The sequence below is a fragment of the Papio anubis genome, chromosome 9 (assembly GCF_008728515.1).
Source record: "Papio anubis isolate 15944 chromosome 9, Panubis1.0, whole genome shotgun sequence".
NCBI classification, from domain to species: Eukaryota; Metazoa; Chordata; class Mammalia; order Primates; family Cercopithecidae; genus Papio; species Papio anubis.
Genome location: NC_044984.1, coordinates 38,756,991 through 38,784,964, shown reverse-complemented (window position 1 = coordinate 38,784,964; position 27,974 = coordinate 38,756,991). Strand labels below are relative to the sequence as shown.

General features: G+C 39.4%; 1 protein-coding gene across 5 annotated transcripts in view; it reads right to left on the bottom strand.

Moving 5' to 3' along the window:
• The window catches only part of TMEM117 (transmembrane protein 117), a 548,292-nt gene that overhangs the window by 420,066 nt on the left and 100,252 nt on the right, over window positions 1-27,974 (bottom strand). For all 5 annotated transcript variants that reach the window (XM_021922226.2, XM_021922223.2, XM_021922228.2 and 2 more), the window contains one exon: window positions 26,427-26,559. In XM_021922226.2, the coding sequence (XP_021777918.1) occupies window positions 26,427-26,559 (133 nt within the window). The remainder of the gene's footprint in view (window positions 1-26,426; window positions 26,560-27,974) is intronic.

The window sequence follows — 27,974 nt, the reverse complement described above, 5'->3', positions numbered from 1 at the left end:
TCAAGGCATGGAGAGAGAAACAGGTTAAGTAGAATAATGACTGGGAAACATCCAATCCACTGGATGGTTTGACAGAGTCCCTAGGTGACCGTGTGGATTTTAGAAACACCCAAGATGATGGCAAGACTTCAAGCAAAGACCAAGACTGTGAGACAGGCACAGAAACCTTTTAGTGAGAGAGAAGGAATATTCAGCAAGTTGCCAGGTGACAGAATGGAAGAAGTACAAGGTGAATGCCAGAAGCCTCCAAGAGTTTTCATACAAGGATGGAAATACAATTTTAAATTAATTTTTTTTTTGAGACAGAGTCTCACTCTGTCGCCCAGGCTGGAGTGCAGTGGCGCGATCTCAGCTCACGGCAACCTCTGCCTCCCAGGTTCAAGAAATTCTCTGCCTTAGCTTCTCGAGTAACTGGGATTATAGGCACCCGCCCCCATGCCCAGCTATTTTTTTTTTTTTTTTTTTTTTAAGAAGAGACAGGGTTTCACCATCTTGGACAGGTTGGTCTTGAACTCCTGACCTCGTGATCCACCCACCTTGGCCTCCCAAAGTGCTGGGATTATGGGCATGAGCCACCGCACCTGGCCAATTTTAAATTAATTTTTAAAGAGTCGATAAATCTTTACTGCACACTAACAGACATCTACCACAAACAATATTTTGCTTCTATCTTTTCATGACAGCAATTAAAGCGCATTTTCTACTTTATTCTGTAAAGTAAAAAGATATTTCTATGGCTCTGTTGTGCTTTCTTTGATTAGTGATGCTATGACATTACCAGCTGAAAACAGTTTTATTATATCTTTTTATATTTCCGCTTACAATATAATTCTTACTTCCCAAAGTAAAATTCAAACTCATTTCCTACTAAAAGGATATGCACATAAATCTGCGTGTCACACAAAGCTTATGAGGAAGTGTTAAGTGATTTTAGTAAGAATTATTTCCCCATGTGCAGGCTGCAATAAAAACTGCCAATTCTGGAAACAGTTTTAAATACAGGTACTTTTTCATGCCTAACTTAAACAGCATTACACCATTATTCCTAAATTAATGTGGTATATGGCACCTACAATCTGATGACTGTAATAATTTGTATTGTGCTAAAGAGATAATTTTTGTTTTTAATTCTGCAAAGGGTTTTAGCTAACCCTACAGCAGAATAGGATGAGAAGTAGCCTGGACTTAATCTTCCTTCAGCAGCTTTTTCAAGCCGAATATTTACCTTTTTGGAACAAATAATTTAAAAGTTAAGTTATAGACAACAAATCACAGAGCTGTATAGCCAGAAAAAAAAGGTGTTACCTGCCAATTATTTTTTCCTTTGTCACAAGTAGAACTTAAACCATTCCCAAAAGACAACTATCCATCTGCAAAAGGAATTTGATGAACTCCTTTGTCATGACACTTGATATTGTCGAAAAAGTCAAATACGCAAGATATTCTCCTTGGAGGCTAGTAAGTTCCACTTGGGTGCCATATGCTACAATTAGGCTAGTCCTTAAAACTGCAAATAAAGACCATACTGACAGACTTGAAAAGAAACAGCCAGCTAAAATTCATTGTTCTGTTTACGGTAAGGATGTTGTTAGGAATATCACTGAAGATGTTCTCTACATTTTAGAAGATCCTCTTTATGAAAACTCACAGGAAAAATTTGCATTCAATAAGAAAGATCAATAGTGCTTCTCCCAAATGTATGCTGTATAATATCATATGTGGTCTCTATGCCTGAGACTGAGTCTTCTGTTTATTTGCTAATATGCTGTGGAACTATTTTAAAGTCCCCCTACCATAAACAGAAGAAAATATCCAGAAAAAACATAGGGCAAAAAATAAAATCAGCACAGAGAATGCAGGAGAGCATAGGAAAAACTCTTATCCTTAACACATAAGGATTTTGTAGCCATTCTGTGTGTGTGCGTGTCCACATGCTCACGCATGTTTCTGTATATTTTCATCATTCAGAACACACTATTTTATTTTACATGCAGTGCATTAGTTATCCACTGCTAGGGAATAAATTATCACCAAACGCATCAGTTTAAAACAGAAAGCATTCATTATCTCGGTTTCTGTGGGTCAGGAATCACAGCACAATTTAGCTGGATCCTCTGGCTGAGGATCTCTTACAAGGCTATAATCACCACATCAGCTGAGGCTATAATCATCTCATGGCTTGATCTGGGAAGGAACTGCTTCCACTCCCTCATGAGGTTGTTGGCAGGCCTCAGGTCCTTGCTGGCTATTATCTGGAGATAGCTGCTTGCCACAGAAGCCTCTGCATAGGACGACATACTGCCAATGTGGCAGCTTGCTTCCCCCAGAGTAAGGGCTCCCGGAGAGAGGGCAAGAAAGAGTGTGCAAGACAGAAGCCAGCCTAACCTCAGAAGTAACATGTGGCTGGGTACACTCGCCTCATGCCTGTAATCCCAGCACTTTCGGAGTCCAAGTGGGAGGATCGCTTGAGCCCAGGAGTTTAACACCAGCCTGGGAAACATGTGAAACCCATTTCTACAAAAAATATAAAAAATTAGCTGGGCACAGTGGCACATGCCTGTAATCCCAGCTATCCAAGAGGCTGAGGTGAGAAGATCACTTGAGCAGGAGGTCAAGGCTGTAGTGAGCTGTGATTGTGCCAAGGCACTCCAGCCTGGGTGACAGAATGACGCTTCACTCAGAAGAAAGAGGAGGACGAGGAGGAGGAGGAGAAGAGGAAGAAGAGGAAGAGGAAGAAGAAAGAAGAAGAAGAAAGAAGAAGAAAGAAGAAAGAAGAAAGAAGAAAGAAGAAAGAAGAAAGAAGAAAGAAGAAAGAAGAAGAAGAAGAAGAAGAAGAAGAAGAAGAAGAAGAAGAAGAAGAAGAAGAAGAGGAGGAGGAGGAGGAAGAAAACATGGCATTACTTTTATCAAATTCTATTCATTAGAAGCGGGATCCACTGGGTTCAACCTATACTTAAGGGGAAAAGAACAAAGGACTGGGCCTAATACCAGGAAGTGGGATCACTGAGACCCTCTCAGAGGCTGCCCACTACACAGTTATAGTCATTTCTCACATTCTAGGGACTCTTCTTTAGTCCTATTGAAATCTGAGGCAGGGCATGACAGGTTTGCCTTAAGAAAAGTGGAGCTCATTTTAATTTTCTTAAATTATTGTCGTGGGCACAGAAAATGCAATCAAATTAGTGAGTTAGTCCTTAACTTTGACAATTCTTTTGTCAATCACTAAGACCATTTCTGAGGCTTCACTATGAATATGGATTTCTATGACTCTACTTTTGCCTAGTAACTTATTTTTATATAGTTAGCCTGATACAAGTTATTCCTGGAAAAGAGCTTCTATCTTAAAATAATTTCATGTTCTCTATTATTAATAGTACTGAACGTGGCTGCAAATTAGTCACAAGCGAGTATGAATACTCATTGTGCACCAAGGCCAAGATTTCCCCTTAGAGTATCCCAAGGTAATTCTCCTTCCCTCCTTATCTCTCTGTTCTCTCCTACTGGTTTTACGTATGGTGACTATATTATTGAGTCAGCCATGGACATCATAATCTATGTCTTTTCTTCTGTGTTATTACTAACAGCACTTTCTTTCACTTTCAAAGGTGTCCTCATTTGAATAACAAATTAAAAACCATCCTATTTTTAGGTAACGTTGTGTATTATTTTAATTTATTTATGTTACAGTTTTTATTAGGTTTTGTCTCAGGAATTTTAAAGAGTGGAATAGAGGAAGCACCTCTTATCCTCTTCTTTTTCTAGTGGGAAAGGTTTAAAGAGAAAACAGATATTGAAAGAGTAAACTACTCAGCTATTCACAATAGCAAACACAGGCAATCAACCTAGGTGCCTATCAATGGTGGATTAGATAAAGAAAATGTGGTACACATATGCCATGGAATACTACGCAGCCATAAAGAAGAATGAGATCATGTCCTTTGCAGCAACATGGGTGCAGCTGGAGGCCATTCTACTAAACAAATTAATGAAGGAAGAGAAACCCAAATACCACATGTTCTCACTTGTAAGTGGGAGCTAAACATTGAGTACACATGGACATAAAGATGGCAACAGTAGACATTGGGGACTACTAGTGGGTGGAGGGATGGAGTGGGGCTAGGGCTGAAAAACTAACTATTGGGTACTATGCTCACTACCTGGGTGACAGGATCAATCGTACCCCAAACCTCAGTGTCATGCAATATACCCATGTAACAAACCTGCACATGTACCCCCTGAATCTAAAATAAAAGTCAAAATTGTAAAAAGAAAAAACAGTGAAGTGCTCATGCTGACTCCTCCTAATCTCAGTCCAAGCAGTGGTGTACATTTGACAGGTATTTAATGAAAGCAAAAAAGGCTCAGACCATTAAGCAGAATTTGAACAGATATATTTGGCAAGGATACAATATGCCTAAGAACAATATCAAATAGAAAGTAAGCAACATTTACAGAAAAATATGAACAAGCCTGTTCTGACTCCCTCTTGAACTTTCTGGGCAGATGAGAACTTTCTGGGTAACTCTAGGAGGAGGCAGAGTAATCTACACAGCAAATGGCTCAAATCCAAGCCAATTTGCACAGGTTACAGTTTTCCAGTCTAGTGCTTCCTCTGGGCTGTGATGGAAGACCTCATAGAGATATACAAATATACACATGATTTACCATCTACCCTGACTTCAACCAAGATCAGGAGAAATACACGCTATGTACAGGGCTTTGCTCAGAAAATTTCAAGATAAGGCTCAACTTAATTCTTTTTCTTATTTTAACTCAAATTCATCCCTTCATGACCTCATCCTTTGCCTTCAGCAAACTCCTAACTTACCCAGAAGTAGGAGCTGACTTGAACACCTATGTCTCTACTGCCAATTATTACCTCACTCACACTGTTAATATTACTAGCATAGAAAGGAAACCTGTTACCAGGGCAACCAGGACGAGTGCAAAAGTTCAGCCACAGTTGGAGCCTCTATTTTAAATGATCAAATTCCAACTGTGTTCTTGACTCATTTTCAATTTGTAGACATAAAAAGGTATAGCATTTTATAATTCCTCTGACTTATTATACATGTTTTATCCATATCTCCATAAGGTCCTGTTGACCTGTTCCTTTTCTTCGAAATTCAATAACTAATTTGTTTCTATTAACTAGGGATGACATTCAAAGTGTTTAGAACCAAAATGGCATAAGAAGTATCAATCAGAATGGATGTAGTCACCATATCAGAATGTATACAGTACTAATTATAGGTAAGAACTCAACCAGAGCATACTAGCCACCAGTCAGTCCGGTGTCTTACTAATCCTGACATCTTACCTTCCTCATGAAATAGATTTCTCTTCTGTTCAATTATTGCATACTTATCCTGACTAGCCAACTGGTATCACTATGTACAACTGGAAAAAGAACTAGATATTGATGTGAAATGCATCCACGCCTTTTATGTCAAGTCATAGATGGGATGATTTTTAAAATATTCTACATATTTCCTTCATAGGAAGAAAGACATTGTGTGTTAGGTGCAGAAGGATTTTAGGAAGGAGAAGTAGGAGATCAGGAGGTATATAATCCCTTTCTAGTTGAAAGGTAGGAGTGGTCTCATGCGGTAGTCAGTGGAGTTGTTCCTGAAAATGCTTCTGGTTCTACTCCTCCCAAGCCCATGCACTTACCATGCCCTTGTGCTTGGGTGGGGCCAAATAATCAGTTCTTATCAGAGTGTGAGCAGAAGTGATTTATGTCACTTCAAGGCAGAATGTTCAATTACTGACTACTCTGAGACCTCCCTGAGAGCAACCTTCCACATTGCAACTGCTATTTCAGCCTTGATCCCAGAGGGAGAGCAACAAGCAATAGAGCCCTCCAGCTAACTCACAATGAAAATGTAGTGAGAGCAAGAAATAAACTCTGTTGTTTCAGACCACTGAGATGTTGGATTTGTTTGTTACTGAGGCATAATCTAACCTAACCTGACTGATACATATTAGTTTTAAGAGCTTATCATTGAGATCTCCTGTTTACTCTCCTAATTCTGAGATACTTAGTTCAATGGCTGTGAGTCTGTAAACACTCTCATACTGTACACAAAATTTGGGAGGCTGGAGGTAGTGGGTCCATGGAGTTCATTAAATTCTCCAAAACTCCTGACTTCAGCTCCACCTTATTGCTAATTCCTAAGTAATCCATGAGTTTAGACTATTACCACAAATAACAATCTTGACTTGGATCTCCAATTATGCCAACCTTGACTTGCATCTTCTAGTCCTAAATTCTTACCTTGTCTTTGTAAGCCATCATCACTCATTGTGTGGCTACAACAAAATGTGTGCTTGACCTACTTATTGAACCAGCTCTGTTTGATGTTAGGGAAATCTGTCTTTAAACTGTAACTGGAGCTGAAATTTCCTAGCTCATCTCTTTTCTGCTGAGCCCTGTATTAACTTGACAGGATCCTAACAGAAATACCACATCTGTTGCTCCTTTAAGATCTCTTCTATGAAGTGTTGTTGATGTCTCAGTGTTATGAAGTATATATCCACACACTTGATTAAGATGCCTCTGTAGAGTTCAAAATGTATCTCTTTGTTACTCAAAACTTTTTATCATCAGTGATTTATTTTGGATACTTAGCGGTTAGTTTGTACATCAAACTCTCTAATAAAAGTAAAACGCTTTAATAACTAGATTTTATTACCTAACAATGGATATTACACATTATATATTGTGTATACTAGTATATATTAAGTAGTATATTTAAAATATAATTTATAATATGTTTAAAATAACAGAATATGCATATGTAGATGTATTAACAATAAGCAATCAAATACTGAGGCAATATTGAAGCAATAAACACTAATTGTTTTTTGCTAAAAGAATATAAGCATCTTATATGCGATATATATATTATTTCCTATTACTACATAGGATGCTGAATAAAGTACGCTTTGCAACATGCCTAGGAACTAATTTTTTTTTTTTTTCTTTTTTAGACGGAGTCTCGCTCTGTCGCCCCGGTTGGAGTGCAGTGGCACAACGTCGGTTCACTGCAAGCTCCACCTCCCGGGTTCACACCATTCTCCTGCCTCAGCCTCCCAAGTAGCTGGGACTACAGGTGCCCACCACCATGCCTGGCTAATTTTTTTTTTGTTTTCGTATTTTTAGTAGAGACAAGGTTTCTCCATGTTAGCCAGGATGGTCTCGATCTCCTGACCTTGTGATCCACCCACCTCTGTCTCCCAAAGTGCTGGGTTACAGGTATGAGCCACCACGCCCGACCCCTCCTAATCTTTTAAAATATGTATTTTAGGGAGACAGAATTAAACTGTGGAGGCTACAAAATAAATATCAAAATCCAATATTTCCCTTTCTTTCTTCATATTTTAATTTTATTGATCTTTTATTGTAAATGACATAAAGTGGTGGTTCTTAAAATTAAATAAAATTAAATAAGGATATTAATTTAGTATGTTACTTAAATCAGTATCAGTCTTTGAGTGTCCCAATTCTAAAGAACTTTACTACTGTAAATATTATGCTCTTTCAAGCCCCATAATCCCATGTCTTCTAACACTAACTTAATTATGTTATGCATATTTGCTTCTCCACATAAAAGGAAAAAGTAGTGTCAGGGTACCCTGGCAGTAGCCTAAAGGAAAATGAAATAGAGAACAGTTAACCAATTCCGATGTGATCCTCTTCTTAAGAAAGTACAGGCAGCTCACTTAAGTCCACCATGAAAACAATATTAACCTTCCCGACCTGGTACCAGAAGGGTAGAAGAGTTTGTAGACATTTCTAACTCAGGAGCAAGGATACTGTATACACTTGTACTGTCACTGATGCTACCTTAGGAGGAAAATATTTAAAAATTAAAATATTTTCTTAATAGGACTCCGTTTACTGTTTTTCATCAATTCCTCAAGAATAACTACAGAGTTAATAACGCATAGAATAAACTGTCACAGAAATATCACTTTCTCAGATGGTGCTGCACCATCTCTTATTAATTTATTAAATCAGACTATATAACATTTGGTAAGCCGTGAACCTCAGGCTATCAATATACATCAATTTTCCATGACTAGAAAGTAATTATTTCCTACATATTCACCACTGGGAAGAAGGAACTCAGACAGACCTAAAGATATTCATTATCATATGGGCTCTAGATAACAAATACATACACAACATGTGCACACACACAAGCCACTGAGTTATTCCCAAGCTATCATCCATAATTCTATCAAATTTTTCCACTTTTTAAAAAGAATTATCAAATAATCATTTAGTTACTTAATAAAATGTATAACTTGTGAACCCTAATGAAATATTATAGTAGATTTTCACATTTACTTTTCATTTATGGAAAATCAAATAAGGAACTGCTTATTTACCTTCATAAAGATGCATTCCAATAGCATTCAAGCCAGGTGTCCTATATTCCATGGGCTAATTTCACTCCATAAGTATCTTTAAGATTACACATTAAGTACTATGGCATAAAACATTCATATTTATTAAAGACCTACTGGGGCCAGGTATTCATTTGGGCATTCTGTATGATAATAATAATTATTACAATTGCATGATAATGTAATAATATTACTGCCATAAATTAGGTCATTTCATATATTGGCCAAATTACTTATTGTTTTTATTATAGCAATTAATATTTATTGAGAGCTAAAATACTTCAACTAAAATATGTATTTTCTGTTATTATAATAGCTACTAATATTTATCAAGAGTTCATTATATGGTGGGCATCGTGCCAATTGTTTTGCATTTATTATCTTCCTTGATTGTCACAACAACCCTGAAACGGGTACTAACATCCTCATTTTACACTTGAGGAAACTGAGGCTCAGAAAGTGTAGTTTACTCAGAGTCACAAGGCTAAAGAATGCCGGGACAAAAGTCCATGCTGTTTCTATTATATCACACTGTCTCCCACATAAAAAAAATTAGGTCAAAGACAACCAAGAATTTTTGCGACCTTAAAAATTTACTTTGCCTCTTCACTTTGGAAGCAGCATTTCCCCCAGATTAATCATGATGATGATGATGTCAGGAATAGTGATATTAATATCACTATTAATATCATTAATTATAAATAATATAACAACTCATTTCTAGAAAATGAGAAAACTGTCTAACTTTTCCGCATTATTTTTGCCTCTGTGTAGTTAAGATGGGGCTAACATCCAACTATTTTATTTGCCAGATCAGAATTTTCCCCCTCTAACAAGCTGATAAAATATTTAATAAGAGAGCTGGAGTAAACAACCATGAATAATGACCACAGAACACCTCTTAAGTGTGTCAAATCAGTGTCCATTCTGAAAAGCTAATAAAGCACTCGCATAGAGTAACAAGGATGCAACATTGATTATGTTTTTCATTAATGTTTTAAAACTTCACCAATTCAAACAACACTAACTGAACTTGTGATAATTTGGATATGCTGTGCCATTTTACCTTTGTACTATTAAAACCAAGTAATGCAAAACCAATAATATTAACAGCAGCAAACAGTGCCCTATTGCTGTTTCCTCTAGCTAAATAAGTCTAGTCTCATTCTTTCTCTTTCTCTTTCTTCTTCTTCCCTCTTCCCCTCTTCCCTCTCCCTCCTTCTCTCTCTCCCCTTATTCCACCTCCCTCTCCAGGGCCTCCCTGGGTCAATCCTCTTGACCAGAATCAGCCATTCATTTCCAGCCTTTCTTGTCACCAGCCCATTCTCGGCAACTAGCTCTGCCCCTTACTCCCAGCCTTAGTAATTAATTGTGCTATTATTGTGAATTAATCGTACAAGCAAGTCAATGTTTACCCTAATTAAGAGTGAACCCAACAAATTATCTAAAGCACCACTCCAGCACAATTTGCATCCAGCCTCGTATGAGCAGCCAATCAAGCTTTTCAGCTATTGAATCAAGGAGTTCTGGGTTTCATTAAAACATACAACTCGGCCCTCTTCCCACACCAGCTCCTGAACCCTTTCCCAGTCCTCCATTCGGAAATCATATTGTATCTCTTTTTTTTAATTTGCTACAATTGGTAGCTTTGTACTTTAATAGTTTCATCAGTTTAGGTCACTTATAGTTTATTAAATTTAAATTTTTTCTTATCGCCTCCCAAAATAAATTAAATAAAACAAATACCACCTCCCAAAATAAATAAAACAAAGAAGCAAACACAAACATTCCTTCCTTGGAAGGAAGCTACCGGTGTAAACAATGGCAGCAGGTTGACCAACTTATTACTTGAAAAACAATAAGTGAAAATCGCAGTTCTTATCAGTAAAAATGTGCACCTGGGCTCCTACTACTCAATCATTATTGGCTAGAATAAGAAAAAAGTTTGTGTAAGGGATCAGAAAGCATTACTGAAGCTGTTGAAAATAGTGAACTTAACAAAATTTTTAAATTAAAAATAAACTGCTTGAAGTAAAAATTCACCCTGATTTTTTTCCACTAAATAATTAAGCCTTGAGAAAAATTACGTGCTGAAGCCTACAGCTGTGAAGATAAAAACTGGAGCTACAAATCAGAGAGTCTTTTCATACTTATGAACCAGTGTATTAACCATTCTTTTAAAAATCAGGATAAATGTAAGAGCTCCAGAGGCTAAGGCCTAAGTCAGCATGGTGCGTGGAATTTAATTAGATTTTGAACAATTTCTTTCAGCCTTCCAAGTCTATGCCAGTCTCTCCCTCGTTTATTTTTCCTATTCATCCTTGCTTGCTTTTGCTGCCCCCTCAGTACATAGAAACCCTGCGTTTCACATTTTAGGAAAGCCTCCATTTCAGATATTCTCTTCTGCCACATCCCTTGGTGCAGTCGTCCTGGTCAGATCACACTTACTGAGGGTACTCACCATACCCAGTCAGATGAGTTCTCCACGTGACTTCTTACTAAAGCTTATCAAAAAGGAAACAGAACAGAGAGACGGAGTCTATTCCATTCTCATTACAGTCACCACCTAACCCATACCTTCACATTGTTCAGGTCCTGAATATGAATAGTAACATTTATTTTCAAAATTGCCTGCATCACTTTGTCTTATTTCTCAATTTCTCTCTCTGAAATACTTAACACATAGTGATGTATTAATATTGGTAATTGATTCTCTGGAAAAGGCTTTGTATCAGGAAAAATGGAACTTTCCCTTGTGATTAACACTAGAAAACATCAGCTTCTGCACATTATGCCCTAAACAGTACGCACTCTTTGGAAACATTCCAGTTCACAGAGGAATTTTTACCAGTGAGTCAAATGTCTAATTCCCTCAGTGCTAAACACTGTATTTATCATTATAATACTAAAATAACTCTATAAACATACAGATGTATATGCAAGCATATAAGTATCTATACATACTGTTATTTAAACCTGTTTTAGAACATAAAGTAAAAGGGGCCAAGCACATCACAAAATAACAAGTGCTTATCATAGAATTCACCATGTAGATTTCCTCAAAAAGCCCATTAACAACACAACAGGAGAATATTTCAACACCAAGTTTCAGAAATTCAGAAGGGGGAAGATTCCCTTCTTTTCCTGTGATTCATTAATGAGACAATCAGTGCTGAAAACATGCCTTTTGCTGCCATCAAGTGGCTCTTTTCAGAATATTCTGATCAACATCATGGTGTGCTAGCACTGCTTCCCCCACCACTTCCTTCCTTGTACATTATACATTACCAACCTTTGGGGAACACGAATATTTGAAAAGACCAAGCAAGCCTTTCCTAAATTAGGACTTTATACTATGGATGCTATAAAAATTACATTACTAAGAAATTATTCAGAAAGACAACTTCAAAAAGTGTTTGAAGTACCCAAAACCAAAAAATCCTTCCCAGCCCTGGGTGACCTTTTCAGTTTCTAATCAATAAAGATTGTGACCTGAACTTGGGAGCACGCCTCTCTTTATTAATACCAAATAGAGAATTTCTAAATAGACTGGTTCAGGGTACATAGTTGAAAAGAGAGGAAATTAGAAAACGTATTTGGAATAATTTTTAATTAAGTCAAATTCCATTACTGTGGAAGAAAATAGTTTTCTATTGATGTCTCATTTTCTCAAGGCTTCATTCCTATATATAAATAATGCAGCATATTGTACAGTCACTGCAAAAGTTCAACTGTGATTACTATATAATTCTCATTTTAATATAGTTGATTGCCTAGTCCCTTTTTATTTGAATATCTTCCCTTTTTTATTGCTTTTTTTCTTTTTTAAGTTCTAGGGTACATGTGCAGGATGTGTAGGTTTGTTTCATAGGTAAATGTATGCCATGGTGGTTTGCTGCACCTATCAACCCATCAGCTAGGTATTAAGCCCAGCGTGCAACAGCTCTTTTCCCTAATGCTCTCCCACTCCCACCCTTCCCCAACAGGCCCCAGTGTTTGTTGTTCCCCTTCCTGTGTCCATGTGTTCTCATTGTTCAACTCCCACTTATAAGTGAGAATATGAAATGTTTGGTTTTCTGTTCCTGCATTAGTTTGCTGAGGATGATGGCTTCCAGCTTCATCCATGTCCCTACAAAGGACATGATCTCATTCCTTTTTATGACTGCATACTATTCCATGGTGTGTATGTACCACATTTTCTTTATCCATTCTATCACTGATTGGTATCTGGGTTGATTCTATGTCTTTGCTATGGTGAATAGCGTTGCAATGAACATAGATGTGCATGTGTCTTTATAGTAGAATGATTTATAATCCTTTGGGTATATACCCAGTAATGGGATTGCTGGATCAAATGGTATTTCCAGTTCTAAATCTTTGAGGAATCACAACACTGTCTTCCACAAAGGTTAAACTAATTTACATTACCAACAGTGAAAATGTGTTTCTATTTCTTTACAACCTCAGCAGCATCTGTTGTTTCCTGACTTTTTAATAACTGCCATTCTGACTGGCATAAGATGGTATCTCACTGTGGTTTTGATTTGCGTTTCTCTAATGACCAGTAATGTTGAGCTCCTTTTCATGTGTTTGTTGATTGCACGTACATCTTTTTTTTTTTTTTTTTTTTTTTTTTTTTTGAGAAGTATCTGTTCATATCCTTTGCCCACTTTTTAACGGGGTTGTTTGTTTTTACCTTGAAAACTTGCTTAAGTTCCTTATAGATTCTGGATATTAGACTTTGGTCAGATGGACAGATTGCAAAGATTTTCTCCCATTCCATACGTTGTCTGTTCACTCTGATGGCAGCTTCATTCACTGTGCAGCAGCTCTTTAGTTTAATTAGATGCCATTTGTCAATTTTTTCTTTTGTTTCAATTGCTTTCAGCAATTTCATCATAAAGTCTTTGCCCATGCCTATGTCCTGTATAGTATTGCCTAGATTGTCTTCTACCGTTTTTATAGTTTTGGGTTTTACATTTAAGGCTTTAATCCATCTTGAGATAATTTTTATATAAGGTGTAAGGAAGGGATCCAGTTTCAATTTTCTGCATATAGCTAGCCCGTTCTCCCAGCACCATTTATTAAATAGGAAATCATTTCCCCATTGCTTGTTTTTGTCATGTTTATTGAAGATCAGATGGTTGTAGATGTGCAAGTTTATTTCTGAGTTGTCTATTCTGTTCCATTGGTCTATGTGCCTGCTTTTGTACCAGTACCATGTTGTTTTGATTACTGTGGCCTTGTGGTAAGTTTAAAGGCATCATAGCGTGATACCTCCAGCTCTGTTCTTCTTGCTTACGCTTGTCTTAGCTACGTGAGCTCTTTTTGGTTCCACATGAATTTTAAAATACATTTTTCTAATTCTGTGAAGAGTGTCAATGGAAGTTTAATGGGAATAGCATTAAATCTACAAATTGCTTTGGGCAGTATGGCCATTTTCATGATATTGATTATCCTATCCGTGACCATGGAATGTTTTTCCATATGCTTGTGACCTTTCTGATTTCCTTGACCGGTTTGTAGTTCTCCTTAAAGAGGTCCTTCGTTTCCCTTGTTAGCTGTATTCCAAGGTATTTTATTCTATATGTGGCAATTGCGAATGCAAGTTCATTCATGATTTGGATTTCTGCTTGTCTGCTGTAGATCTATGGGAATGCTTGCGATTTCCACACATTAATTTTGTATCCTGATGAGAGGTGACAATGTGCTAGCAGCCCTCACTCTCAGCGCCTCCTCGGCCTCTGATGTCCACTCTGGAGGCACTTGAGGAGCCCTTCAGCCCACCACAGCACCGTGGGAGCCCCTCTCTGGGCTAGCTGAGGCTGGAGCCACCTCCCTCTGCTTGCGGGGAGGTGTGGAGGGAGAGGCGGGCAGTGCTCGAGGGCCACTGCGAGTTCCGGCAGGTGCAGGTGCAGGTGCAGGCTCAGTGGGCCCCATACACAGAGCAGCTGGCCAGCGCGACCAGCCCAGGGCAGTGAGGGGCTTAGCACCAGGGCCAGCAGCTGTGGAGGTCACATCGGGTCCCCCAGCAGTGCCTGCCCACCGGCACTGCACTCAAATTCTCGCCAGGTTTAGCTGCCTCCCCATGGGGCAAGGCTCGGGACCTGCAGCCCGCCATGTCTGAGCTCCCCACCTGCTGGTGGGCTCCTGCAAGGCCCGAGCCTCCCTGACGGGTGCCGCCCCCTGCTCCGTGGCGCCTGGTCCCATTGACAGACCAAGGACTGAGGAGTGCAGGCGTGGCTCAGGACTGGCAGGCAGCTCCGCCTGTAGCCCCGCCCTGGTGCAGGATCCACCAGGTGAAGCCATCTGGGCTCCTGAGCCAGATGGGGACTTGGAGAACTTTTATATCTAGCCCGGGGATTGTATGTGCACCAGTCAGTACTCTGTATCTAGCTAATCTGGTGGGGACTTGGAGAACTTTTCTGTCTAGCTAGAGGATCGTAAATACACCAATCAGCACTTTGTGTCTAGCTCAAGGTTTGTAAATACACCAATTGGTACTCTGTATCTAGCTAACTCTGTATCTAGCTAACCTAGTGGGGACTTAGAGAACTTTTCTGTCTAGCACTCTGTGTCTAGCTCAAGGATTATAAACGTACCAATCAGCACTCTGTGTCTAGCTCAAGGATTGTAAACACACCAATCAGCACTCTGTCAAAACAGACCAATCAGCTCTCTGTAAAATGGACCAACCAGCAGGATGTGGGTGGGGTCAGATAAGGGAATAAAAGCAGGCTGCCTGAGCCAGCCAAGGGCACTCCACTTGGGTCCCCTTCCACACTGTGGAAGCTTCGTTCTCTCGCTCTTTGCAATAAATCTTGCTGCTGCTCACTCTTTGGGTCCATGCTGCCTTTATGAGCTGTAACACTCACCGCAAAGGTCTGCAGCTTCACCCCTGAAGCCAATGAGACCACAAACCCACCGGGAAGAATGAACAACTCCAGACGCACTGCCTTTAAGAGCTGTAACACTCACCACGAAGGTCTGCAGCTTCACTCCTGACAGCGAGACCACGAACACACCAGAAGGAAGAAGCTCCAGACACATCTGAATGTGTGAAGGAACAAACTCCAGACACACCATTTTTAAGAACTGTAACACTCACTGCGAGGGTCCGCGGCTTCATTCTTGAAGTCAGTGAGACCAAGAACCCACCAATCCGGACACACTGAGACTTCACTAAAGTTGTTTATCAGCTTAAGAAGCTTTTGGGCTGAGATGATGGGGTTTCTAGGTATAGGATAATGTCATCTGCAAACAAAGACGAATTGACTTCCTCTTCTTACTTGAATACGCTTTATTTCTTTCTCTTGCTTGATTGCCCTGGCCAGAACTTCTGACACCATGTTGAATAGGACTAGTGAGACAGGGCATCCTTGTTTTGTGCCAGTTTTCAAGTGCAATGCCTCCAGTTTTTGCCCATTCAGTATGTTATTAATATGTTATTGACTGTGAGTTTGTCATAAATGGCTCCTACTATTTTGAAGTGTTCCTTCAATACCTAGTTTATTGAGTTTTTAACATGAAGGGGTGTTGAATTTTATCAAAAGACTCTTCTGTGTCTAGTGAGATAATTATTATGTGGTTTTTGTCTTTAGTTCTGCTTATGTTGTGAATTGCATTATTGATTTGCGTATGTTGAACCAGTCTTGCATCCTGGGGATGACGCCAACTTGATTGTGGTGGATGAGCTTTTTGATGTGCTGCTGGATTCAGTCTGCCAATTGAGGAATTTTGCATGAATGTTCATCAGGGATATTGGCCTGAAGTTTTCTTTTTTTGTTGTATCTCTGCCAGGTTTTGGTATCAGGATGATGCCGGTCTCATAAAATGAGTTACGGAGGATTCCCTCCTTTTCTTTTTTTTTTTTTTTTTTAATTTATTTATTATTATTATACTTTAAGTTGTAGGGTACATGTGCATAACGTGCAGGTTTGTTACATATGTATACTTGAACAATGAGATCACTTGGACTCAGGAAGGGGAACATCACACACCGGGGCCTCCTTTTCAATTGTTCAGAATACTTTCAGAAGAAATGGCACCAGCTCCTCTTTGTACTTCTGGTAGAATTCTGGACCTGGGCTTTTTTTGGTTGGTAGGCTATTTATTACTCTTTCAATTTCAGAACTTATTATTGGTCTATTCAGGGACTCAGCTTCTTCTGGGTTCAATCTTAGGAGGGTGTATGGGTTCAGGAATTTATCCATTTCTTCTAGATTTTTCAGTTTATGTGCACAGAGTTGCTTATAGTATTCTCTGATGGTTGTTTGTATTTCTGTGGGGTCAGTGGTGTTATCCACTTTTTCGTTTCTGATTGTGTTTATTTGGGTCTTCTCTCCTTTCTTCTTCATTAGTCTTGCTAGTGATCTACTATATTGATTTTTTTTCCAAAAAACCAGCTCCTGGATTTATTTTTTGAAGGGTTTTTCATGTCTCTATCTCCTTCAGTTGTGCTCTGAGATTATTTCTTGTCTTCTGCTAACTATGAGGTTTGTTTCCTCTTGGTTCTCTAGTTCTTTTGGTTGTGATATTAGGGTGTCAATTTGAGATCTTTCTAGCTTTTTCATGTGGGCATTTAGTGCTATACATTTTTCTTAATACTGCTTTAGCTGCATCCCAGAAACTCTGATACACTGTTTCTTTGCTCTTTTTTGGTTCAAACAACTTCTCGATTTCTGTCATAATTTCATTATTTACCCAGGAGTCATTCAGGAGCAGGTTGTTCAATTTCCATGTAGTTGTGTGGTTTTGAGTGGGCTTTTAAATCTTGAGTTCCAGTTTGATTTTGCTGTGGTCTGAGAGACTTTTGTTACGATTTCTTCTGCATTTGCTGAGTAGTGTTTTACTTCCAGTTATGTGATCAATTTTAGAGTAAGTACCATGTGGTGCTAAAAAAAAAAAAAAATGTATATTCTGTTGTTTTGGGGTAGAGAGTTCTGCAGATATCTATCAGGTCCACCTGGTCTAGAGCTGAGTTCAAGTTCAGAATATATTTGTTAATTTTCTGTCTCAATGATCTGTCTAATACTGCCAGTGGGGTATTAAAGTCTCCAACTATTATTGTGTAGGAGTCTAAGTCTCTTTGTAGGTCTCTGAGAACTTGTTTTATTAATCTGGGTGCCCCTGTAATGGGTGCATATATATTTAGGATAGTTAGCTCTTCTTGTTGAATTGAACCCTTTAACATTATATAATGCCCTTTTGTGTCTTTTTTGAACTTTACTGGTTTAAAGTCTATTTTATCAGAAGCTAGGATTGCATTTTTTCTGCTTTCCATTTGCTTGGTAAATTTTCCTCCATTCCCTTATTTTGAGTCTTTGTGTGTCTCTGCACATGAGATATGTCTCTTGAATACAGCCCACCGATGGGTCTTGTCTTTGTATCCAGCTTGCCATTGTGTCTTTTAATGGGGCATTTAGCCTTATTACATTTAAGGTTAATATTGTTATGTATGAATTTGATCCTGTCATCATGATGCTGGTTGGTTGATTTTGCAGACTTGTTAATGTAGTTGCTTCATAGTGTCATTGGTCTGTGTACTTCAGTGTGTTTTTGTAGTGGCTGGTAATGGTTTTTCCTATCCATATTTACTGCTTCCTTCAGGAGCTCTTGCAAGACAGGCCTGGTGATGACAAAATCCCTCAGCATTTGTTTGTCTGAAAAAGATTTTATTTCTCATTCACTTTTGAAGCTCAGTTTGGCTGGATATGAAATTCTGGGCTGGAATTTCTTTTCTTTAAGAATGTTGAATATTGGCCCCCAATCTCTTCTGGCTTGCAGGGTTTCCGCATAGGGGTCCACTGTTAGTCTGATGGGCTTCCCTTGGTAGGTGAACTCGCTTTTCTCTCTTGCTGCCCTTAACATTTTTTCCTTCATTTCAACTTTGGAGAATCTGGCGATTATGTGTCTTGGCATAGATCTTTTCGTGGAGTATCTTAATGGGGTTCTCTGGATTTCCTGAATCTGAATACTGGTCTGTCTTACTAAGCTGGCAAAGTTCTCCTGGATGATATCCTGAATTGTGTTTTTCCACTTAGTTCCATTCTCCCCATCTCTTTCAGGTACTTCAATCCATTGTAGGTTCCATCTTTTTACACAGTCCCATAATTCTTGCAGGTTTTGTTCATTCCTTTTCATTCTTTATTCTCTAATCTTGTCTACCTGCCTTATTTCAGCAAGATAGTCTTCAACCTCTGACATTCTCTCTTCCGCTTGGTCAATTCAGCTATTGATATTTGTGTTTGCATCACAAAGTTCTCTTGCTGTGTTTTTCAGACCCATCAGGTCATTTATGTTCCTCTACAGACTGGTTACTCTAGTTAACAGCTCCTATAATCTTTTATCATGGTTCTTAGCTTCTTTGAATTCGGTTAGAACATAATCATTTGGCTCAGTGAAATTAGTTATTACCCACTCTCTAAAGCCTACTTCTGTCAGTTCATCCATCTCAGCTTCAGCTGTGTTCTGTGCTCTTGCTGGAGAGGTATTGTGATCATTTGGAGGAAAAGAGGCATTCTGGCTTCTGGGATTTTCAGCATTTTTGCATTGGTTTTTCCTCATTTTTGTGGATTTATCTACCTTTGATCTTTGAGGCTGATGAACTTTGGATGGGGTTTTTGTGGGGTCTTTTGGTTGATGTTGCTGTTGTTGTTGTTGCTTTCTGTTTTTCTTCTAACAGGCCCCTCTTCTGCAGATCTGCTGCAGTTTGCTGGGGGTCCACTCCAGACCCTGTTCACCTAGGTTATCACCAGTGGAGGTTGCAGAACAGCAAAGATTGTGGCCTGCTCCTTCCTCTGAAAGGTTCATCCCAGAGGGGTACCAACCTGATGTCAGCCAGAACTCTCCTGTATCAGATGTCTGCCGACCCCCGTTTGGAGGTCTCACCCAGACAGGAGGCACGGGGTCATGGACCCTCTTGAGGCAGTCTGTCCCTTAGCACACATGCACAAAAAATGCAGACCAGTCTAAGAAAACTCCTTCTTCCCCTTGGAAACCCTACAGCCACTCACCATTCATTCTAGTCCTGAACTGGTGTGCTGTGGTCAGGGAATTGCCCTCATCAGGATCAGCCAATCTCTTCAGAGCTGGCAGGCAAGAAAGATTAAGTCTGCTGAACCTGAGACCACAGCCACCCCTCCCCACAGGTGCTCTGTCCCAGGGAGATGAGAGTTCAGTCTGTAAGCCCCTAACTGGAGTTGGTAGACTTTCTGCAGGGAGGCTCTGCCTACTGAGGAAGGATCTAGAGAAGCAGTCTGGTCACAGCTGCTTTGCTGCACTGTGGAGAATTCTGCCCAGTCCAAATCTCCCAAACCGCCTACTAAGGCCACAGTAATGGCAGCTGCCCCTCCCCCCGGCAACTTGGTCATTCCAGGCAGATTCCAGACCACTGTATTGGTAATAGGGATTTCAAGCCAGTAGTTCTTAGCTTACTGGCCTTTACAGGAGTGGGAGCCACTAAGCAAGACAACTTGGCTCCCTAGCTTAAGCCCCCTTTCCAAAGGAGTGGACACTTCTGTCTCACTGGAGTTCCAGGTGCTGCTGCAGTATGTAAAAAACTCCTGCAGCTCAGTGCCTGTCTGAACAGCCACCCAGTTTTGTGCTTGAGACCCACGGCCCTAGTGGTGTAGGCTCACAAGGGAATCTCTTCATTTGTGGATTGCAAAAATCCATGGGAAAAGCATAGTAACCCTGGGGGGTGGCACAGGCCCTCGCCACTTCCCTTGGCTGGGGGAGGGAGGATCCCCACCCTCTGGCCCCGCTCCTCCAGGCTCCATGCACTTTCCGGATGAAGCAATGCCCCACCCTGCTTCTGCTCATTCTCCCTGGGGCGTGCCCACTGCCTAGCCAGTCCCAGTGAGATGAACTGGGTACCTCAGTTGGAAATGCAGAAACCTCCTGCCTTCTGTGTTGGTCTCCCTGGTTGCTGCAGACCCGAGCTGTTTCTATTTGGCCATCTTGGCCCCTCCCCACATCTTCCCTTTGTTCCACAAGAGATCGTTAAACTGATAGCAGAATTTTTAAAAATGACAATGGTTATTTTAAAAACAAAGTCAAAATACTGGGGTAACAACCCCTTTGAGAAAAATAAAATAGTTCAGAGCAGTCTGAGCTATGTGAGGTACTCAGGCCCAGAAAGTCATGAGTATGGAACTTCAGTCACTGCCCTCAATCCCACAAGACCCCACCCCCAGCCTCTACCACACCCATGCCTGGGGCAATTGTTTAAAGTCATTTTGTTCCTGACCAGCTGTATAGCCAATCAACAGCTTGTGTTATTTTAATATAAATTCTTGGTAAACAACTCAAAATCTGCCTCTTCTTTTCCATTCAAAAAACACTTATAACTGCTGTTAATTGAAGCATATATTCAGGGCCATTTGGATCTATGATCCTGGGTTGCAGTCCTCAAGCTTGGCCTAAACAAACTCTACTTATATTAATTTTGCCTCAGTTTCTTCCTTTTAGGTTGACATCTTCATATTCTGAGAAAGCAGTAAATCAGAGTATTGGTTCCTTTGACTGTAAAATGCATTAATATGATTTTTTTCATGAAAAGAAAAGCCCTTGATAAATCGAAGTGGATAGAAGTTGAGGCAAAAGGGAACTAAATTGCTCTACATAATAAAACGGAGGCATTCAAGTTATTTGGGGAGGGGTGTCCAGAGAAAAGTAAGAACCTGAAACTGGGTGAAGTATTTATAATAGCTGAGGATGTTTTGAGGTTCTAAAATCCAAAGGAAACTGTATATTAAAATCACAAAACTGCACCTATGGTAACAGTTCCCTGGGAGATATTTTTCCCCAAGAGCCCAGTTTAAGTACAAGCTGCTTTGATGCTCGACTGTGCTTAGTGGTTTTGTTGGAGTAGGTAGCTAGGCAGACATGAGCAGGGCAGGAGAGGGCCCTCCTCAGGAATGTCAGGCAACCATCAGGTGATAGGCAGTTGTTAAACAGTCTCTCCAAAATAATAATTGGTCACAGCCAGTGCCACGGAAAGGGAGTCTCCGAACAGACAGCAAACTCCTGGTGATCAGCAGCTTCCCCATAAGGTCTCAGAAGTTGGGCTAGTGGGCTCAATCATGTGCACTAACAGACCAAATGGCAGAGTTTAACTGGTAATATGACCTTCCTCTGGGAACACTTCACTGGTAAGAGAAAAATGCCTCAGATGAGCATGGACACAACTTCAGTAAACACACTGCACATGCAGCCCCTCCCAAGTGCTGGCAGGCCACTGAGCATGCAAACAGTCCACCCCAAGGGAAGAATCAAGGGAGAAGAAATGCAAACCTCAGAACCCTTCCAATGTATAAAAACCCAAGTCAAGGGTCAGATGGGGCACTTGGATCTCTCAAGTTGCCCACTTGGCCCTCTTCCAAGTGTACTTTACTTCCTTTCATTCCTGCTCTAGAATTTTTTAATAAACTCTCACTCTTGCTCTAAAACTTGTCTCAGTCTCTCACTCTGCCTTAAGTCCCTTAGCTGAATTCTTTCCTCCAATGAGGCAAAAATCCAGTTTGCTGCAGATCCAATGATTCAGTGCTGCTAACAGGTACATGTTTTCTACTTCACCCCCCGCTCCCACTGTAGCCCTTTGCAGGACCATCTGTGTGGAAACCTCTATTTTCAATTAATATGAGCCAAATCCTTGTTTCTGGTCCCTACATAAAGGTTAAAATTCAAGTGCCTAAGTCAACTGCACTGAGCATCTGAGCTCATCTATCAGTTCATAGTCTTACTGCCCCAGTTTTCAGATCCTTCTGCATTTTTGTCCTCTGGGATTTTTCCTGACCTTTGGGTAAACTCAGCTACGCATTTCAAAGGAGTATACCGAGTTGCTTCATCTCTTCCAGCTGTTCTAAAGATTTTGTAGTAGGCAAGGCTTCAGGTTACCTAGTCTGCCACCTTTAAAAAAAAAAAAAAAAAGAAGTTCCTCATAAAACGGCTAGATGCAAAACTATGCCCAGGATCAGCACCTTCTCCACGCAGAACCCTCAACATTTATAAAATGATGAGTTTAGTTACATCTTGGTGAGTTAAAGAATAAATGAGGTTACAATAAGAAGCACTTTAGTGGTGTAAGGAACTGAGGTGCAGAAAGAGAGTCAAATTTGGGACAAGTTTTTTCCTCGTGGTGCTACAAATACGGATTGTTCGAGCCTTGATTCTTTTTAGCTCAACCAGCTAACTTACCTCTTTCCCTCTCCATCTGACTGCCTTTCAGCTTGGCTCCCTAGAGGTGTCTAAAGCCATAAGAGTTAGTGCATACTTCAGGGAATCCACCGTAATGAGGAAAACAGGAGCCAGGCAACTCTGGGCTAAAAACTCTTGAAGTTCTGGTCTAGATAAACCTAGGGATTTTTTTCTCTACAGTGAGAGATCATGAGACCCCAGCTTAGATTAAATTTATACCCATTGCTAAAATTGGCACACCTGCACAAAAAACGCAGACCAGTCTAAGAAAACTCCTTCTTCCCCTTGGAAACCCTACAGTCACTCATCATTCATTCTAGTCCTGAACTCCTCCAGTTTGGAAAGGAATCCTAAAATACATTAACACAGATCTAGCCATCATAGGAAATTCTTGAAACCCTTTTGGAAATAATTCTAGGCTAATATTCCTAGAGAGACTCATAAACAAAGAAACATTGGACTCCCCACAAATTCAGTGTAATGCAAATGAGATTCAGTGTAAAGAATCCTGAATTCCTCTCTAGTACCAGGAATCCTCTGATATAAAACCAGTTATTTGTCATGTCTGTGTGCCCACTGTCCTTACTGCACTCTCTGGCTCCATTATTCCCTGTGCTACATGGGATGAAGCAATACCTCAGAAAACCTGGTGTGTACTAGGACAACCCCAAGAGCACAGTTGTATCCAATTGCTCTAAGAACTGATTTTCCTCCAAGTTTACACTCCTATTGCAATGTGCTCACTTGATCAAATGATGTGTGTCATAAAAGTTAATAATACATCTTTTATAAATGGTGATTTAATTTTTATTTTTTATTTTTCTTTTCAGAGGCAGTCTTATTGTTTCACCTAGGCTGGAGTGCAGTGACACAATCATAACTCACTGTAACCTGGAAATCCCAAGCTCAAGCAATCCTCCTGCCTTAGCTTTCCAAGTAGCTAGGACTACAGGGCGTGCCATCACCCCCAGCTAAGTTTTTTATTTTCTGTAAGAGACAAAGTCTCTGTTGCCCAGACTGGTCTCAAACTTCTAGCCTTAAATGATCCTGCTGCCTCAGCCTCCCAAAGCACTGGGATTATAGGCATAAGTCACCATGCTCAGCCTTGATTTATTTTTTCTGCAGAATTAAACCATTTGTCCCTTGCTATGAATTTTTCTAAAATGTAGCACCTTTAATATATCCTCTCAGTAAAAAATGTTTTCCTATGAAGATGAGGCATAATGATGAAGAGTTCAACAGTTACATAAAACTCTGTAAGATTGTATTTAGTCTGAGAATAAAAAAGACCACTTTCAATTTTAGTTAGGCTACACATAAACTGTAGGCTAACTATTCTCTTATTTCCTAAGCATACCTCCTGCTTCTTTCAATTGTCGAATTCTGCTTGAATAACAAAATACAGAGAAAGGCTAGTAGACATCTGGTGAATGAGTAACAGGGTCAACCATCAATCAGACCTGTGTTCTTTAAACAATAAAGTGGCAAAACCTCTCTAGTCCTTGGTTTCTTGATCTGCAAAATGGAGATAATAACTCCTATTCCACGGAGTAATTGAGAGATGCAATTGAGATAATTCATGCCTGGTGTAAATGCTCAACAACTATTAGCTCTCATTTTATTTCCAGCTATTGAGTGCTTTATAGAGTACAAGGAATTATTTATTGCATTTAAGTTATTTCTTTCAAATCTGTTCCCTTCCTCAAAATAAGCATTTCCAGTTAGCACAGGCCTCATTAGCTCCAGATAAAAAAACAAGCAGAATTAGATCAAAAGTCAGCTTCTTAGCAAAAGATATATTTTATATATTATATAATGTATTATTTCCAGCAATTGCTTTTAAAATGTAGTTTTCACATAGGTTCCTTCTCCTTCTGCTCTCAGTGCTTTGAGTACAAAAAGACTCACAGAGAAACCTTTGGCTGTGTTAGGTAACTCCAACCACTACCCATTCTAGTATTACAGGCACTGCTCCAAGGCTGAGACATATTCTGACGAGCCATAGGTGAGAGCCTTCAAAATAGACGTGTTATTAAAACTATCATTCTAAGTCCAAGAAATAATTACAAAGTATTTTAATAACTTTCTAGAGCCTGAACATTTTCTCTCAAATCACATTCTTGAATTTATCACTTGTTAGTATAAACTAAAATATGAAACATGTGAATGTATTTTTCCCTTTGCTATTCATCTCCTTTAGTGAGGGAAAAACAATGAAATTCTAAATGAGCTTCCCTCTCAGTACTGAACAATGGTGGCCAAAATCTATATGTAACATCAAAACAGTTCCCTGTTTCCCATGGAACTGGACAACAATCCTGCCTAGCTTACATTTAGAAGAAAAGGATATTACCTAGCTTTCTGATCTATTGGGGAAAGCAGATCAAAATCTTTCTCAGTAACTATTTCAACACACAACAAATACCTAAAGTGGTTTATTATTGTCACAAATCTAATTTTAATACTAAGCCAATCTCCTTATATTCTGGCCTCAAAACTTACGGAGAGCAGGCCAGACGCAGTGGCTCACGCCTGTAATCCCAGCACTTTGGGAGGCCAAGGCAGATGGATCACCTGAAGTCAGGAGTTCAAGACCAGCCTGACCAACACAGTGAAATCCCATCTCTACTAAAAAATACAAAAATTAGCCAGGCGTGGTTGCAGGCACCTATAATCTCAGCTACTTGGGAGGCTAAGTAGGAGAACTGCTGTAACCCAGGAGGCAGAGGTTGCAGTGAGTGAACCAAAATCGCATCATTGCACCCCAGCCCTGACCGACAACAGCGAGATTCCGTCAAAAAAAAACAAAAACAAAACAAAACAAAGTTACTGAGAACAAACCAAGAGGAAATTATACTAAAAGATCAATCGTTGTGTTTCATTATATAATGAAAGAAAGAAGTGAAGAAACCTAGAAAAATTATACAACTACTTGTTAGCACATCTTCATGCCTTACTGATTTGATAAGTATATATCACAAGCTAGGAGTTAATACAGGGTGGCCCACTTAATTTTTTTTTTTTTTTTTTTTTTTTTTATTTGAGAAGGAGTCTTGCTTTGTTGCCAGGCTAGAGTGCAATGGCACAATCTTGGTTCACTGCAACCTCTGCTTCCCGGGTTCAAGCGATTCTCCTGCCTCAGCCTCCCAAGTAGCTGGGACTAGAGGCCCACACCACCACACCTAGCTAATCTTTGTATTTTTAGTAGAGATGGAGTTTCATCATGTTGGCCAGGATGTTCTCGATCTCCTGACCTTGTGATCTGCCCACTTCAGCCTCCCAAAGTGCTAGGATTACAAGCATGAGCCACTGCGCCCAGCTGTGGTCCACTTTTAAAACAACCTATTAATAACAAAAGTCTCTCTCTCACAGGACTGTCAAGAGAGTTAAAGAAAATGCCTCCTGTACCAAACACTTTTATTTAGCCAGGCATTGCAGACCAATGAAATTGCAAACCTGGAAACCTTCATCTTAGCCCCACTCTATGAATCATTTGAATATATGCAAATCAATAAGATTTCCTGAGTCTTATACCCACTTGTCAGTATAATGAAATTAGTACCTGCCCTCCCACCACCCTATACAAAAGTCCTAAAGGATAAAGAACAAAATCTAAATATTGTAATGCAGTATACGCTTCCTGGAAAAAAAAAACTTTAATGTCTTAGTTAAGAAAAATACACAAAATACTCCTTCTTCTTAGGGCAGAATATTTGTAAAGCAGACAGACTACTATAAGCTAAAAAATTCTTAAATTATTTTGAGTTTCAAACACAACACTCACCACAGTAGAAAGGGGAAATATAACCTACCCCATGTTTCCATCCATCAGAAGAATCGTGTTGTATATGTGAGAAAATATGAAGAGAAAGAGAATTGTGCTGAAGAACATTGTCATCCATGACCCATGATCCTCTCGAAACATTTTTAATCGGAGCAACTGACCTGAAATACAAATATTATTAAATATTAATGTACATTGTAACTCAAAATTCATGGATCTTTGCTTTATTTTTATGAATCTCTATTGTCTCATTATATTCTGAAGTCTTTGCCATAGGACTGCCTTATGAGTAAAGCCACAATACAAAGTTCTTTTTGCTCTTTTGTAAATAAATGATCATAAATAAAGTCCAAGACGATCCTCATATCACATATCATCCTGGAGTAAATAGTACTAATCCAAGAATCTAGTGTTCAGAGATAGTACATTATGCTAGCATGAAAACAAGATGAACTACAGCCCTACTTAGCTGCTACTTTTTATTTTGCAAATATGTTTTTGGTTCACACTGAAACTACTTAAGACAAATGGTAAAGTTGCATGAATCCCATATCATTTCCCTTTGCTTCTAAAGATCCATTCCCAATACTGGCCAGATGATAAAACCAAGGCCAACCTTACTTACCAGGTCTAATTGTTTAAGGTACATGAAAACTTGAAAGAAAAAATTAAGTCTCTGTTATAAAACACGCAGCTTAGTCTCATTCTTAACACCCATGCCCCTGTACAAGTACAAATACAAGTGCATATGAGAGGTGACAGTGTATGTGTTAATGAAGCTTGGTGTGGCTCCTGGCAAAACATAATTTTCACCCTGATGACTAAAATTCCATTTATGAAGACAAATGCTAATGTTAGAGAGAATGTTAAGATGCAAACACCTTAAGGAAGAAACATATATTAAGATGAACACTAAAGTAAAAACTACTAATATAATTCCACCAGAGAAATGTTTTGATTTATGGTAAAGAGAAATGATGGCACTAGTACCCTGAAAGATGAGGAAGGTGAAAAACTTTGGGAGTAAGAAAGATGTGAGCATAGGTCACCCTAGCTTCTCCCGAGATAAACTGTGTCTATTTTACTTACCTCTCTTCCTAAGAATAATAATGGAGATGACGTGCATACAGGAACTACAATTAAAATAGAATAGACCTGAATCTTACAATAAAATTTCTTACTATTCCCTTTTTTAATGATATGCCAGTTATGAAATATATGTATGTATTTCTACCTGGAAATTATCTCTCTAGGGACAAACAGTATCTCTCACATATCTCACTGAGCACAGGAAGAAACACTCTTTTAAGATTTAACTATTGAACTTTTCCTTATATCCTAGGTAAAACTAGGATATAAGGAAACATTATCCTAGCTAAAACTTTAGATGGAGGCTAAAAAAAGGGGGGAAGAGATTTGATTACATCATGCCATGGATTCTTGGCCTACACAAGAGAAGCAAAGGTTAAAACTGAAAGTCAGGGAGAATGTGACTGTATAACTAAAAGAAGAATGTGGAAAACCTTCTACTAAAAGAAATGATACTAGCCCCATAAATTATAAGATCATAGAACCT